Raw genomic sequence first — 18,044 nt, forward strand, 5'->3', positions numbered from 1 at the left:
GAAAAGATTCATTGAATGCATGTCAATTGAATGCTAAAATCACCTTGATCCCCTCCAATTACCTTTTTTCTTTCTTTCTTTCTTTTTTCTTTTTTTTTTTTGGTGGTAGTTTGCACAATCCTTAGCTTTTGAAGTCAAGTCACAAATGAGAATTTGAATGGTTAATGGGGTAAATTTATTTTTCTCCAAAATGTTCATTCCCAACAAAATTAATATCCTCCAATTTCCCTTTTCATGGATTTCATATTCTGTCAAAATGCAAAGCTAGCTGAAAAGCAACCCCATTAAATTATGGATACAAGCATATATTTGTGACAGAACATGGCAAATTTAGAAGGGACAAAAGGTAATGTTGTACCTCGTTGCCCCGGAGCATTTATAAGTGGGAGGATCATTGTCACCCGGATAGGTGTGGGCTAGCTTGCATACTTGCTTGAAGGTGTTGGAGTAGTCGTTAGGCTGGCAAGCCCCTGGATCCTTAAACACATCACACGCACTATAACACCCAATATATTTTCCATCCATGTTCTTTGCAACTAGAGGACTCGGACACACGCTAGCTATATCTCCAACACAATCTACCACAGGACATGGTCCAGTCCCTTCGACCAGAGAGCCGCCGTCCGGTTCGATCCGGACGGGGATGTTGTGGCCGTGGTTCAAGCTGACTTCATAGGAGACAACAGGTAGTTTAATCTCGAAATTGAGGAAGGTGACAGGTAAAGCGGGTGGTGGGTTTTGGCACTCTTTGATGCCAGAGCCACAGTCCCCTGTTTCACATGAAAAGTAATGAGGCATTGAAGCTGCACTTGGTCCTAGCCCAGATGCTACCGGACCATTGATCCGGCATCGGAAATATGTATAGAGTTTCCGGACCACGCTCAGGATCAGCATCGCCGACTGAGGGCCTCGCGGCAAGCCATACCGGGTAGCTGCATTTGTTCTCGTAGTAGAAGTATACATCAGAGTGTGCACCTGAAACAGATCATGCACAAGTCCTCATCAATCTGCATTTCATTGCATTTTGCATTAAACTAAAAGTTGCTGCCATTAAAATGACAAGAATGATTGGCATTGTGCTTATCTTTCTGTGAAGAAAAGAATTGATCAGGATAGATTCTAAATTATAAAATTCAGGCCTTTTTTTGCATTGAACGGTTTGGAAAATACTACCTATCAATTAAAAATGAGACATGTTATCAAAAAAAAAAAAAAAAAAAAAAAAAATTCTCCTTCTAAAAGACTCATTTTCACTTTTGAAGAGACGTTTTTTCTTCAAAAAACCATTTTTCAAGCTGCTCTATAACCCTAGATAAGGCAGTTTAAAGCTTCAGTAAAATTTATTATAAAACTCAGTTTCACCTGATAACTAGGCAATACGAAACTTAACAGTCATGACTATCTTTATAAACTACATACTCTATGTAGGCTACTCTTCATCTTTTCAATACGAAATCAAGATGTTACAAAATGTCCGTGGGCATTTTGTTATGGCTACGCTCCCTAGCTTCTAATCGCAATAATTCCAAAAGTTCTACAATATATGCATTGTGAAGCTATAGAGAACAGAAGGGCGAAAAGAGTAACCTGTAATGAGCAACAAGAGAAGAAGGTTGATGAGAGCTCTGTTAGCCATTAAACCTTTGCTTTTAGTTTGAAAAGTCATCAATATATGTTTTACTCTATCTACTCTATCTAAAATACCTAGTCTTTCTCTTTTTTTTTTGGCTTCCATGAATTAATGCTAGCATTTGAAATTTTGAATTACCAAATCTCAACCTAAGATCCACTCTTTATTTTTATTAAGTGACAGAAGTGCTCAAACTTGTAACCAAGTATGCAAAGTCAAGGAGGCTAATTAATGGCCCCCCAAGAACTTTCTAAATAATTTATGATATGAAAATCGTGTGAGATTTTTTTTTCTAAAATCAAAGAGTTGAGTCAAGTTATTATTGCGCGATTTTATTACTATATTTGAGTAATTAACACAACGGTTAGAATCATAGGATTCTATTATATTTTTTCATCTCTGTCGCAATCTTGACATGTTTTAAGGTTGTCTATTAATTTAAAAAACAATAATTTATTCACTTGTATAGAAACAAATTTTAGACATACAATTTATACGACACCTAATATGGTAACATGGTACTGAATTTTTTTTATTATATATAGATGCTAATTACTTATTTAAGTTTTCTTATTGATTTCAATGAATATAGTTTTTAATTACGTAAAACAAAAATATTTAGAGTAAAGTCAATAAAGGGCGGACCAAATAAATTGGTACCATATATTAGACAAATATATTTGAGTAATTTTATTATTATATTTTCCATATATATTTGAGTAATTTTTTTTTTTTTTTTTTGACATGTCTGCACAAAAAAGGGAGAAAAATTCGAACTAATGACCTCCGCTTTATTAAGTGTAGTCTCAACCGATTAAACTACCTTTTAGAAATATTTGAGTTATTAACACAATGGTTAGAATCATAGGATTCTATTATATTTTTTCATCTCTATCGCAATCTTGACATATCTTAACTCTTAAGGTTGTCTATTTTAAAAAACAACAATTTATTAGAAACAAATTTTAGACATATAATTTATCCGACACCTAATATGGTAACATGGTAACATGGTACTGAATTTTTTTTATTATATATAGATGCTAATTACTTATTTAAGTTTTCTTATTGATTTCAATGAATATAGTTTTTAATTACGTAAAACAAAAATATTTAGAGTAAAGTCAATAAAGGGCGGACCAAATAAATTGGTACCATTAATATATGACAAATTTTCAATTAAATGCCACGTATCGTTTGATCAAGACTCCACAGATATGGCTGGTGTCTCCGGCCTGATTGAACGTGGGCGTTGCACATCCACTGTGGGCTGCCCCTTTTCCACAGCTTTAATTTTGTGTGTTAAATATGGTGCTTCCTTTAATTCCTTTTGGTTCAGAATTAATCCTTTTTTGGATTTTTTAGGATAATGTTATGTACGGTAAGCTCTTAAAATTTTAATTATTATCTTTAGTTAAATATGTCAAATTTTATCATCGTAATATATAGTCACCAATCTTTACTTTCGAGTATTTTTAAATATCTCTTAGAAGCAGCAAGTCAATTACCATTAAATACCCAAAAAAAAAAATCTAGATCATAGTGCTTTACCTATAATTTTCATCGTAATACATATAATTTTTTTCTTTTTCTTTTTCTTTTTTGTTATTGCATTTTTAATTATTTCTTTTGATTGAATTAAACTTCTATTTGATTAAATTTTCTAGAAAGAGATTTTAAATGCAATAAACTTTAAATAACTTGCTGTCAATATACCATGGTATAGATAAAGATATAATCTTAACCGAGTCCTGTGGTAAACTTTGACGACCTATGTAACAATGGTAGAAGCCAATACGCAAACAAAAGGATGGCATGAAGGGCCAACTCAGTTTAATTATTTCAATCTTATCGACTGTTAGGTCAGTTTGTAAATAATTTTGTAGTAAACAATATTCTAGTAATATATAATTTGTATTACACGGAGTCCTCCAATGAACAACTAATTAAGCCCTAATTTTTTTTTTTTCCCTCTTACAGCCATAATTATGGGTAATTAAGCTTTAAGACAACTAAGCCCTAACTTTTTCTTTTTCTTTTTTTTTTTTTTTGCTTTTTCCCCCTCTTACAGCCACTATTATGGGTAATTAAGCTTAAAGAGCGGTTAAAGATCATGACATAATATTCTCAAGTGCGATACAACATGAGTAGCATCTGAAAATAATATTGCAGCTGAAGATATATTTCTTGTCATAATTTTTTTTTTTTTTTTTTATTCAATGCGGGAGAGGGCCGGGGGAAAAGCAAAACTTCTTATCATAATTAAGCAAAAGTATACTTTCTCCGAAATTTGAAGTATATATATATATATAAAAATAAGCTTGTATTATTCATTTGCTAATAAATATCATTCAAGCGTTTATTACATTGACACAATCATGCATGTGTCTTAGTCAATGACACTTATTGTTCTCTTATAACTATAGAGAGAAGAAGGAACAAATAATTCCCTCGGGCAAAAAGTAATAACGTAGTCAGGTGCACCGGAACAGGTAAATGTGTTGTTTTTATCATCTTAAGCGTAGCTATAAGCTTGAGGGCATTGGTTCTCAAAGATCGTGGAATCGCTTGTGGGTGGACACGTCTCTGGGGTATTATAAGCGCCAGTGCAACAATATTGTGGCTCGTTGAATGCTGCGCATGCGCTCTTGCAAGCGATCACGCTAACTATATCTCCAACACAAACTACCACAGGACATGGCCCAGTCCCGTCGACCAGAGAGCTAGCTGCCGTCCGGTTCGATCCGGACGGGGGCGTTGTGGCCGTGGTTCAAGCTAACTTCATAGGAGACGACAAGTAGTTTAATCTCGAAATTGAGGAGGGTGACAGGTAAAGCGGGAGGTGGGTTTTGGCACTCTTTGACGCCAGAGCCACAGTCCCCTGTTTCACATGAAAAGTAATATGAGGCATTGAAGCTGCACTTGGTCCTAGCCCAGATGCTACCGGACCATTGATCCGGCATAGGAAATATTTATAGAGTTTCTGGACCACGCTCAGGATCAGCATCGCCGACTGAGGGCCTGGCGGCAAGCCATACCGGGTATCTGCATTTGTTCTCGTAGTAGAAGTATACATCAGAGTCTGCACCTGAAACAGATCATGCACAACTCCTCATCAATCTGCATTAATTTCATTGCATTTTGCATTAAACTAAAAGTTGCTGCCATTAAAATGACCAGAACATTGGCATCGTGCTTATCTTTATGTGAAGAAAAAAATTGATCAGGATGTATTATAATAAAATTGTAGATTCTAAAATTATGAAATTCAAAGCAGTTCTTTGCATTGAACGGTTTGAAAAATGCTACTTATTAAAAATGTGGCATGTTATCGAGGAGATAAAAAAATAATAAAAAAAAAAAAATTCTTCTAAAATGCTCATTTTTACTTTTGAACAAAAGTTTTTTCTTCAAAAAACTAAAAGACTTTTTGGTTTAAAACTTTTCTATAACATATGCGTGAGCTACATTTACGGTATTATCCTAAAATAATTAGTTAATATGAAGCATTCATAAAATTTATTATAAAAATTAGTTTCACCTAATAACTAGATAATATAAAACTTAATACTCATGAGTACTATCTTTATAATTCACACAATGATTAGAATCATAAGATTCTATTATATTTTTTTTCATCTCTATCTGTCGCAATCTTGACATGTTTTAAGGTTGTCTACTTAAAAAACAATAATTTATTCACTTGTATGGAAACAAATTTTAGACATATAATTTATCGGACAACTAATATGGTAACATGGTACTGAATTTCTTCTATTATATATAGCTGCTAATTACTTATATAATTTTTCTTATTGATTTCAATGAATATAGTTTTTAATTATTATGTAAAACAAAAATATTTGGAGTAAAGTCAATAAAGGGCGGACCAAATAAATTGGTACCATTAATATATGACAAATTTTCAATTAAATTTGCCTGTCAGTCACGACCACGCGGAAAACCTTTGAAATTGATCTGATTGGGTCACGGCTTTGGAAATTAAATTCCACGTATCGTTTGATCAAGACTTCACATATATGGCTGGTGTCTCCTGATTGAACGTGGGCGTTGCACATCCAGTGTGGGCTGCCCCTTTTCCACCGCTTTAATTTTGTGTGTAAATATGCATATGGTGCTTCCTTTAATTCCTTTTGGTTAAGAATTAATGTTTTTGGATTTTTTTGGATAATGTTTTATAAATGGTAAGCTCTAAAAAATTTAATTATTATCTTTGATTAAATATTTCAAATTTTATCATCGTAATAGTCATTAGTCATCAATCTTTACTTTCGAGGATTTTAAAATATCTCTAGAAGCAGCAAGTCAATTGTTTGGACAGTTTTCCGAATGATGGCGTGAGATGGGCCCCGTAAATACCCTGGTATCTGCTAGAATTACTGGGCTACAAAATAACAAGGAAAAAGATCAAAGCTACCGGCGTTATCTGGCGGGAGATAGCTCCGATGCCTAAATTAGTCACTGTGTTTAAGAGAAATTTAACTTCGAATATGATGGGTAAGATAATAATAATCAGGAATATTCAGTTAAGGAGAGGGAAAAAGAAGTTACCAAAATCTGAGAGGGGACCCCCCTTTTATAGGCATCAGGTTGTACCTATTTACCGGACACTGTGAACTTTTACCAAGGATCCAAGTGTCAAATAATATATTGAAAAATGATAAATAAAATATCACGTAGGCATATCTAATGTTCTGAAAATAATCCTCGGTAGTCTACTTAAGACTCGGCTAACCGAGTCTTTGAACCGAGTGTTATCAGTTATGTATGCCTAGCTTAGATAAGTATAAACTTACCGAGTATAAATATGGTGAACAATAAAAATGACCGAACTTTAGTGATGGGCCGGCAGATCGTTTTACCGGGCCCAACACAGCTGATCCATGATCCAACATCAATTACCATTAAAGACCAAAAATATATATATAGATCATTGTACTTTACTTATAATTTTCATCATAACACACACACACACACACACACACATATATATATATATATATATATATATATATATATATATATATATATATATTTTGTTGTTGCATTTTTAAATAACTTGCTGTCAATATACCTCTATGTATAGATAAAGATATAATCTTGACTGCGTCCTCTGGTAAACTTTGAAGACGGTTATGTTAGTTTGTAAATAATTTTATAATAAAAGTTGTAGTAATATATAATTTATATTGTACGTAGTCCTCCGATGAACAACTAAGTCCTATTTTTTTTCTTTTTCTTTTTCTTTTTCCCCCCTCTCTTATAGCCATAATTATGGGTAATTAAGCTTAAAGACACTAGCGGTTCAAGATCATGACATAATCTCAAGTGCGATACAACATGAATAGCATCTGAAAATAAAATATTGCAGCTGAAGATATATTTCTTGTCATAATTTAGCACAATGCAGGTATACTTGCATTATTCATTTACAAATAAATATCATTCAAGCGTTTATTACATTGACACAATCATGTATGTGCCTTAGTCAATGACACTTATTGTTCTCTTATAACTATAGAGAGAAGAAGGAACGAATAATTCCTTTTCGTAAATTCAAGCTGCAGGGCAAAAAGTAATAACGTAGTCAGGTGCACCGGAGCAAGTAAATGTACTGTTCTTATCATCATAAGCGTAGCTATAAGCTTGAGGGCATTGGTTCTCAAAGATCATGGAATAACTTGTAGGTGGGCATGTCTCCGGTTTATCATTAGGGGGAGTGCAACAATACTCTGGCTTATTGAACGCTGTGCATGCGCTCTTACAAGCGATCACGCTTCCATCAGACCCTTTTACTTGTAGCTCAGCAGGGCACACAGCGTTCACGTCGGCCGGGCAACTTGAGGACTTGCACTCACCGGTCCCACCTTGTGTAGCAACTGAAATAGGGAGGTTGAAGCCATCTACAAGGCTAACATCGTAGAAATCTTGTCCACCACCAGCTGCGATGTTGATTTCTACCAAAGATGCCGGCGGGATTGCACCGGCGCCATTGCATGCAACTTGGCCAGAGGCACAGTCAGCAGTTTCACAAGAGAACTTTCCTGAGGCGTCAGTGGTGCATCGTGTTCAGGCCCAGAACCGGCCTATCCATGGAGCTTGGACATCAACTGATGAGGATGCTTTGGATGCCAGCTCAAATCCAGTAGTTGATAACTGGGGTTTCTGGTCCGCAGTTAGAGTTCCTAGCCAAACAGTTGTCGGACAGTTGTTTGTGAAAGTTATTTTAGCAGCATGAGCACCTGCACAATACAAATTGTCAGAAGAATGGTTAATGATCATTAAATTCATTTTTTCATATTAGCTTAAGTTTTTAGGATAAATTATAATTTAAAGCATATATATAACTTGCATGCAACAAATAAGTAGGAGATACACAATTTTATTGAGTAAATGAGTAAATGAGCTATTCGCTAATTAATATATTATAACTAGACAATGAGATATTTATATATATATATACCAGAGAGGAAACAGAAGGCCATGGCAAGGCCGAAGAGTGCAAGGGCTTTCATCATTGTAATTTGTAATAGACTAGTTGCTCTGGGTTTGAGTATGTATTGTGGTGCTAATCTTATGAACTTGGAGCGGTTTATATAGAGCCTTAAACGCGACTTTCAAGGTTGGTAATGGGTCGCGACCGGAGCCTTAAATGTGATTGAATTCGAATTTATTTTTATATACGTGACAGAAGTGCTCTAAATTGTAACAAGGGGAGGCTAATTAATTAATGCCCCAAGAACTTTCTAAATAATTTATGATATGAAAATCGTGTGAGATTGAGTTTTTTTTTTTTTTTTTTTTTTTCTAAAATCAAAGTACTTTAAACAAGTTATTATTGCGCGATTTTATTATTATATTTTCCATATATATTTGAGTAATTTTTTATTTTTTTTGACATGTCTGCACAAAAAGGGGAGAAAAATTCGAACTAATGACCTCCGCTTTATTAAGTGTAGTCTTAACCGATTAAACTACCTTTTAAAAATATTTGAGTTATTAACACAATGGTTAGAATCATAGGATTCTATTATATTTTTTCATCTCTATCGCAATCTTGACATATCTTAACTCTTAAGGTTGTCTATTTTAAAAAACAACAATTTATTAGAAACAAATTTTAGACATATAATTTATCCGACACCTAATATGGTAACATGGTACTGAATTCCTTCTATTATATATAGCTGCTAATTACTTATATAATTTTTCTTATTGGTTTCAATAAATATAGTTTTTAATTATGTAAAACAAAAATATTTGGAGTAAAGTCAATAAAGGGCGGACCAAATAAATTGGTACCATTAATATATGACAGCTGTCAGTCACCACGCGGAAAACCTTTGAAAATGATCTGATTGGTCACGTACGGCTTTGGAAATTAAATGCCACGTATCGTTTGATCAAGACTTCACATATATGGCTGGTGTCTCCTGATTGAACGCGGGTGTTGCACATCCACTGTGGGCTGCCCCTTTTCCACAGCTTTAATTTGAGAGATACTAGAGTTACAACCATTTTCACAAACAGAATTGTACAAGCTGACATTGTCATGTTGGTTTGTTTTTTTTTTTTTAGGGTTAAATACTTTTTTGGTTTAGCTACTTTATTTTTTATCCCCACAATTTTAAATCGTATCACAAATGGTACTTGAGTTATGGATAAAAACTGAAATAGTACTTTCATTAATCTATCGTTAAAAAAATTAACGGAAAATCACGTCACTGCCAAATAGACACATCTGACTAGACAAAATAATTGCCACGTAATAAAAAAACAAAATAATTGACCAACATATTTCTGTCATTTTAAAAAAAAAAAAATAAAATAAAAATAAAAATAAAGGGAAATACAATACACTAGTTTTCCTCAAATTCAAGACCCATTCAGAATCTCTTAAAAAAAAAAAAAAACCTTCAGAAACCTAATTTTCTCTCCCGCTACTCTCCCTCCCTCGCTCCTGTATCTGTCACTCCGGCGCAAGGTTTCGTCCACTCTTTCTTGCCGCTGCTTTCCCTTCACCGGCGAAGCTCTCCTAATGCTGATAATGTTAATGTTTTAAGTAGTCGAAGCCCATTTTCTAAAGCAAAAGAGGTATGTCCAGTGTCCTTTTTTCGAGCCTCTAAAGAATAAAGTTACTGAAGGTTGGGGGGAAAGTACTGATTTTGAGCCACTTTTATATAGTTGATAGGGAGAGAGATGTTAGCTGTGTATGGATGATTTTGTAGTAATCTATTGCGTCGGTTGTGAGGCAAATAATAAAGTGTCTACTTCATTCACATATAATACTTTATTGGATTTTTGTTTAGTTGGGTGTCCACATCCACTAATATTGAACTTTTATGAATAATTTGTTCCATGTGTCTTTTTTTTTTTTTTTTTGGTGAAAGGAATTTATTCCATATGTCATAAGTGTTAAAAACTTTGGTTGTTATCTTGAATTTTGGGTTTAGTGTTGTCAGGTTTTTAGTTGATTTTCAATTGGTTTTCAGTTGTTAATAATTGTGGTGAGTCATTTATTTATTTATTTATGAAATTGTTTGTTTATATAGTATAGTTGAAGGCAGGACAACCCGCAACCACAGTTCACAACACACTCCCAATTAGCCAACCAACCGGAGCGAGTAATTATATTAACTTAATTCTTTTGATGCTTAAATATATAATGTAAATTACACAACTTGATGCTTTTGTGCCTTGAACAAACATCATTAGGCTCAATGGACATCCCTCAATCATTAACACAACCAAGCAAAATCATGAAAAGGTCCACTAAGAAACAATCTGGGGCTCATGCTTCAAGTTGATTGTAATTTTTTTTTTTTTTTTTCGTGTAGTTTTTATGTTTTGAGGATGAATGTGAATGAAATTAGTGATATTCTTCTTTTGTGTTGCAGGTTGGAGCAACAGGATCACGTTTAGGGCAGTATAATGCAACTCCGTAGGGTTATGAAAACCATCCAAAAGTCATCATAAATCATATTTTGATATGTACTTGTTTTATTACTATTGGGTCATTTTGGAATGTTTAAAAGGGGCTTAGAAACAAACAATGTTAAATTTTTTGGATCATTATGGATGTAAGGGTTTACTGTTGCAATGATACTTTTGCTATAACTTTTGGATGTAACTTTTGGATTAATGTTATAATTATTTAGTTTGTCTTCAATTACATAATGTCTACAATTACATGATGTATATGTGTTGCTTATGATTTTAGTTTTTGGGTAATGAGCAACTCTAAAGGATTGTTTGCGGCAGTAAAGTAATGTATTTTATGTAGTTAAGTAATGTACAATTACAAATGCCTTTTGCTGTCAGAATGAGAAAGTTGGTGGGACAAAAATGCAACCCTTAGCAAGGCATGCTGTTAACCTTATATAAGTTGGTGGCACAGAAGTCACTCTTCGACTTCAGAAAATTCCTCAGTATTCAGTGGTTGTCTTTGTCTTGCTTTGTTTGAAGGTGTTTCTTTTCAAAATTATTTCTAGTTTGCTGACTTATTGGGTAATTGTATCTTAAATCTATGTAATCTTTTGTAGTTGTCATATGCGGGCTTGCTAGCAGTTGCAAGCATCACTATGATGGAAGTGTTCTAAATGGCTATAAACAAGTGACCTAATAGAGATAATTTTTTGTGTGGTTTTTAGTATATAATTCCATTACATACGTCAAAGTACATAATTATACAATGGTCATTTAGTAAGTGCAACACAAATAACAAACAACACCAAAAACCATGAAAACAACAAAAGATTATTGTATCTTATTCACAAAGGAGTACATGATATTTATACACGAAGGAGACGTTAAATGTCTACAAGTAATGTGCTGTCAATTACAGATGTTACAGACACAAAATTCTAGTCTAATTTTCTTGCAGAGTGTGAGTTGCCTTCCTTGTTTGTGTCACAGTCCTTTGCTAAGATGATTTTATTCTTAGTAATGGATCTTTCCTTGCAAGGCTTATTTAATTTGGATGTGATTTGATCCCTGGGTGGTTGCATCGTATCTTTCGAATCCTTGCTACGAATCCTTGGGTTGCAAACGATAATGCAAAATTATAGTAAATTGCACCTGAAAATTGATAAGCTATTTCTCAAGGAAATTTCATCAAACATATAGAATGCAAAAACATAAACACAAAGGAATCAACCTTGTTTTTTTTTTGCATCCAAACACCATATAAACCAAAGAAAAATTTCCCCCACTTCCACAACACCCACCAAAAGTACAGAAAAAAAAAATGAAAAATCAATAAAAGCGAAATCGATCATAACAAAATCTTACAATGACACAACCAAAGCAATCAATCCCACATCCAAAACGGCAAAACCCATTCAAACACCAAAAATTCCAAAAGGGCAGTCAATATATCATCCAAAGAAAGCAGAAATAATAAAGAACTGACTCACAGGAAGGAAAAGCAGCATTAGGAGAGCTTTGCCGGTAGAGGGAGAACAGCGGGAAGAGAGCGTGGACGGAACCTTGCGCCGGAGTGACAGATACAGGAGCGAGAGGGAGGGTGGGAGAGCTTCGCCGGTGGCAGGAGATGTCGCCGGAGTGAGTGAGAGAGGGTGAGCGAGGGAGGGAGAGCAGCGGGAGAGAAATTCTGAATGGTCTTGAATTTGGGGAAAACCAGTGTATTAGATTTCCCTTTGTTTTTTTTTTTTTTTTTTAATTTTTAAATTGACACGTAAGAAATAAGTTTGGGCAATTATTTTGTTTTTTATTACGTGGCAATTATTTTGTTAAGTCAGACGTGTCTATTTGACAGTGATGTGATTTTTCGTTAATTTTTTTAACGGCAGACTAACTGAAGTATTATTTCAGTTTTTATCTATAACCCCGATTTCATTTGTGATAAAATTTAAAATCGAAGGAACAAAAAATAAAGTAGCTATAGAAGCTAAAAGGTATGTAACCCCTTTTTTTTATTCTTTCTTTCTCATTCTTTTGTTTTCTTGTTCCTTCTCTTTCTCTTTTCTCCCCTCCCATTTGCCTTTGTCCATTTGCAGAGAGTGACGGAGAGTGTGAGACGCAGAGAGAGAGAGAGAGAGAGACTCGAGGGTTCACACTAACTCTAAAATCAAACCCAAAAAAATTCAACACCAAAACCTCAAGACCCATTCGGTTAGGATTAAGAAAATTGACACAAAAATCCTCCACAATTGAGACCTAGAATCAAATGCTCACAAGAATCCATGGTCACCCAACTATTGTTAGGAAATTAATCCTATTTCCCAAGACCCGTGAGATGTGAAAAATAAGAAGAATACGGAATAACAAAGATAAGCAATCACACACGACACAAAGATTTAAGTGGTTCGGCTTAACAAGCCTACATCCACTGGCGGAGACGACCCGGAGAAAATCCACTATCAAAAGATGGAGTACAAAAATAGTAAAAAGAAAATCACTCAGATCCAAAGCCCCAATACACCCAAATCTCACTATCACACAAGAGAGATTATTCCTAAAATAGAATACAAAAGACAGATGTACAAACTCTTCTTTTGCTGGAACGGATGGCGGCTGATCTCTATTTTCTTCTCTCACTCTGCAGCACCCTTTTTCTTCTAATCACTTGTTTTTGGCTCCTCCAAAAACCACCAAGAAGAAAACACCCTTGCTGCCCTTGTACCTCCTTCTCTCAAATTCTCTTTTTTTCTCTTCCCTTTGGTGCTTCACGTTTTTGGCACACACAAATTCACCTTGTGCTTTGTTCCTTATATAGAAGCTTAACTCTCCTTTTACATGTTGGTCTAAGACTTCTACTATAAGTCAAACAAGGAGTCCAATTACACATAGGAGAATGACTTAAAAACAAACTTGGACAAAAGTCTCCTAAACCCAAAAGGAGTAGAGAACTAGTGGGGCCCACGTGTGATGGGTGGCAAGTCACACCTAACAATCTCCACCTTGACTTGAATCCCATCAAGTCTACCAAAACGTGTCTCCTCCAGATGTCTCCGCCTCAGCCCCCAAGGGCAATCACACTCTACAAGTGTCCCTCAAGTCCAAGCGCCTCTTGAACTTGAGCATAGGACCTGATTTAGACATAACACTATGCCTCCCTATCTGTCCCGTCGACCGTACAGCTTTATCCGATGACTCTTTCTTCTTGTAGATCCATCTGCACCCTTTAGCCTTCTTTCCCTTAGGTAATTCTCCAGATTCCCAAGTTTTACCTCTCCGTAGTAACTCCACCTCTTTCAGCGTACCATTCTGAACAGACGATGAATCTCCACTACAAGCTGTTAGAGCAAAAGAAAATGTATCCTCAAAGCCATACCTCTTTGTTGCTTTTCGATCAAATTTCTCTTTGCCTCTTGCTAAAGAATAAGACTTGTCCCGGTGTTGTAAGTCTTTTGAAGATTCTCTGTCATCACATTCATCTGTGAGTGAACACTGTTCATCAAGCTCCACCTCCACGAATTGTTTCTCTTTCTGCACTATACTTTCAGAAAGATCATCTAAGTTAACAAACTCAGACTTCTTTGGTTCCTGCTCTGTAACTTTAAGTTCTGCACTTGACCCATCCTTGTACATAGCACACTCATTAAAAGTCACATTCCGACTTCTAATGATCTTCCGATTTTGATCATCCCAAAATCGATAACCGAAGGCCTCATCTCCATATCCAATGAAGAAACACTTACTAGATTTACCATCTAGTTTACTCATAACATCAGACTCAACATGAACATACGAAGCACAACCAAAAACTTTCAGATGTGAAAGATTTACCTCTTTTTCACTCAAGACTTCTTCCGGTAGTCTATGGCTCAGGGGAACGGAAGACCCCCTATTCATCAGATATGCAGCAGTGCTAACTGCATCAGCCCAGAAAGTCTTTGGTAACCCAGCATGCAACATCATACTTCGAGCAAGCTCATTGAGGGTCATGTTCATGTGCTCAGCCACGCCATTCTGCTGTGGTGTTCCCGGGATAGTTTTCTCCATTCTAATCCCATTCACTGCGCAAAATTGTTTAAACCCCCTGTCTTCGTATTCTCCTCCATTGTCTGATCTCAAACGCTTGAGCTTCAAGCCCGTTTCAGTCTCAACCATGGCCTTCCATTTCTTAAAAGTCTCAAATACATTAGATTTACTTTTCAAGAAATAAACCCATACCTTCCTGCTTGAGTCATCAATAAATGTGATGTAATACCGTGAGCCTCCAAGAGATGCCACTGGTGCGGGACCCCACAAATCCGTGTGTACCAGCTCCAGCTTTCCAACCTTAGGTGCTTTGCCAACTTCCGCGAAACTCACCTTCTTCTGCTTCTCTAGGATGCAGCCTTCACACAAATCAGACTCAACTGACTTTAACCCCAGTAGTTTCCCTTTTGACATAAGTACCTTCATCTCTTTCTCACTCATGTGCCCAAGCCTTAGGTGCCATAGTTTTGAGTCAGCATCTGTATCTGCAACAGCAACTGTATCCTTGCTGTTCGTCGTCATATAGAGAGTACCCATCTTATGACCACGAGCCAAAATCCTAGCTCCCTTGCTGACCTTCCACTTTCCACCGTGGAAATGAATTGAATGCCCTTCCTCATCAAGCTGTCCCACTGAAAATCAGATTCTTTTTCAGCTCCGGAACATGCCTGACCTTCTGTAGCTTCCATACCGAGTCACTGTGAACTCTAACGCGAACATCGCCTAGGCCCACAACATCCAGCGCCGTTCCGTCAGCCAAATACACCTTCCCGAAATCTCCACCAACATAGTTCTCGAGAATTTCACGGATTGCTGTCGTATGAAAAGATACTCCTAAGTCTAAGACCCAAGAATCAAGGGGACTGTCAACAGAAAGAAGTAGGGCATCATATACTTCTTCTGTCACTACGTTTGCATAATCATTCTCAGTCTCCTTCTGCAGTTCCCTGCAATTCTTCTTGTAGTAGCCAGTCTTGCCACAGTTCCAACACTCAGGTTGTTGGCCGAATCTGAATTTGCTTCTCCATTTTCTGGAATTTGATCTGCCTTAACCAGAGTTTCTATCTTGTCCTCTACCCCGAGTCTCGAGGTTTATAGCAGCACCAGAACAAGAGGCTTCACCCGCATCTTTTCTGCGAACCTCTTCACTGAGAATCAAATCTCTAACGTCTTCATAGCTTAGTTTACTCTTTCCTACAGAGTTACTTACAGTCATCCTCACTGCTTCCCAGCTATTTGGTAATGATGCCAAGACGATCAACGCACGAACCTCATCATCAAAATTAATTTCCACCGAGGACAATTGATTTGTGATGGTGTTGAACTCATTGAGATGATGTGCCACCGAAGCTCCTTCCGCCATCTTTAGGTTGAACAATTTCTTCATCAGATGCACCTTGTTGTTAGCCGATGGCTTCTCATACATGCTTGACAAAGCCGTTATTAGACCTGCTGCAGTCCTCTCTTTTACAACGTTGTGTGCAACTGATTTTGACAGTGATAACCTGATAACTGCTAGGGCTTTACGATCAAGCAGAGCCCACTCGCTATCATCCATGTCGTCGGGTTGTTCTTCCAAAAGAGGTTGATGAAGATCCTTCCCATAAAGAATATCTTCAATCTGTACCTTCCAAAATCCAAAATCTTTGCCGTCGAATTTCTCGATTCCCATCTTTCCTTCTTCACCTGCCATCGCTCCCACTTGAACCAACAGCTCTGATACCAGTTGTTAGGAAATTAATCCTATTTCCCAAGACCCGTGAGATGTGAAAAATAAGAAGAATACGGAATAACAAAGATAAGAAATCACACACGAGACAAAGATTTAAGTGGTTCGGCTTAACAAGCCTACATCCACTAGCGAAGACGACCCGGAGAAAATTCACTATCAAAAGATGGAGTACAAAAATAGTCACTCAGATCCCAAAGCCCTAATACACCCAAATCTCACTATCACACAAGAGAGATTATTCCTAAAATAGAATACAAAAGACAGATGTACAAACTCTTCTTTTGCTGGAACAGATGGCGGCTGATCTATATTTTCTTCTCTCACTCTGCAGCACCCTTTTTCTTCTGATCACTTGTTTTTGGCTCCTCCAAAAACCACTAAGAAGAAAACACCCTTGCTGCCCTTGTACCTCCTTCTCTCAAATTCTCTTTTTTTCTCTTCCCTTTGGTGCTTCACGTTTTTGGCACACACAAATTCACCTTGTGCTTTGTTCCTTATATAGAAGCTTAACTCTCCTTTTACATGTTGGTCTAGGACTTCTACTATAAGTCAAACAAGGAGTCCAATTACACATAGGAGAATGACTTCAAAACAAACTTGGACAAAAGTCTCCTAAACCCAAAAGGAGTAGAGAACTAGTGGGGCCCACGTGTGATGGGTGGCAAGTCACACCTAACAACTATAACCAAGAATTAAAAACAAAAGGGAACAATTTATACCCTTGAAGAACCCATTTTTCTGAAACTTCTCTCTCTCTAGCTCTCTGTCCCTCTGTCTCTGCTCACTTTCTTCCTCCCTGAAACTCTCAGCCCAGCTCTCTCTCTTTCCATCCTCACGCCATCTCTGTTTTCTCTCAAATCCCATTCTCTCCCTGTATCTCACTCTTCTTTGCCTTCCGCCCATCTCTGTCACCATCTCTGCTCCTTCACGAGCTCTCTCAGCTCCGTCCCTCTCCCTCTCTTTCTAGGTCTTCTCTCTATCTCACTGCCTGTTCGTCTCTCCCTCGGTCCCAAAATTTTCTCTCTTCTCTCCTTGCGTCTCTCTCTCATCGTCTCACACTCTCCGCACTCTCAGCAAATGGACAAAGGCAAATGGGAGCAGGTGAGAAGGAAGAAGAAAACAAAAGAACGAGAAAAGAAAGAATAAAAAAAACAAACCAACGTGGCCACTTCAGGTTGCAATTCTGTTTCTGAAAATGGTTGTAACTTTAGCAATTTTTCCTTTAATTTTGTGTGTTAAATATGCAGATGGTGCTTCCTTTAATTCCTTTTGGTTAAGAGTTAATTTTTTTGGATTTTTTAGGATAATGCTATGTACGGTAATTAAGCTCTTGTAATTTTAATTATCATCTTTAATTAAATATGTCAAATTTTATCATCGTAATATATAGTCGCCAATCTTTACTTTCGAGGATTTTTAAATATCTCTTAGAAGCGGCAAGTCAATTACCGTCCACAAGGGGTGGCTCAATCGACTGTGGACCACACCTAATAAAGCGGAGGTCATTACTTCAAATCCTCCATCTCCCTTCCTTTGTGTAGACATGTAAAAAAAAAAAAAAAAAAAGCAAGTCAATTACCATTAAAGACCAATATATATATATATATATATATATATATATAGATCATAGTACTTTACCTATAATTTTCATCATAACATATATAATTTTTTTTTTTTTTTTTGTTATTGTATTTTTAATTCTTTCTTTTGATTAAA

General features: G+C 36.2%; 1 protein-coding gene and 2 pseudogenes across 1 annotated transcript; all 3 read right to left on the bottom strand.

Moving 5' to 3' along the window:
• Window positions 1-330: 330 nt before the first annotated feature.
• On the bottom strand, window positions 331-1,650 carry LOC132191583 (thaumatin-like protein 1; annotated as a pseudogene).
• A 2,703-nt stretch (window positions 1,651-4,353) lies between these two features.
• LOC132191585 (uncharacterized) lies at window positions 4,354-6,556 on the bottom strand. The gene is made up of 3 exons (XM_059606675.1): window positions 6,448-6,556; window positions 4,620-4,718; window positions 4,354-4,511 (listed from the first exon to the last, which is right to left on the bottom strand). The coding sequence occupies exons 1-3, from the start codon at window positions 6,554-6,556 to the stop codon at window positions 4,354-4,356; spliced, it is 366 nt and encodes a 121-aa protein (XP_059462658.1).
• Window positions 6,557-7,075: 519 nt separating this feature from the next.
• LOC132161679 (thaumatin-like protein 1b) lies at window positions 7,076-8,190 on the bottom strand (annotated as a pseudogene).
• Between the last annotated feature and the right edge of the window lie 9,854 nt (window positions 8,191-18,044).

This window comes from Corylus avellana, chromosome ca9, assembly GCF_901000735.1.
Source record: "Corylus avellana chromosome ca9, CavTom2PMs-1.0".
Taxonomy (NCBI): Eukaryota; Viridiplantae; Streptophyta; class Magnoliopsida; order Fagales; family Betulaceae; genus Corylus; species Corylus avellana.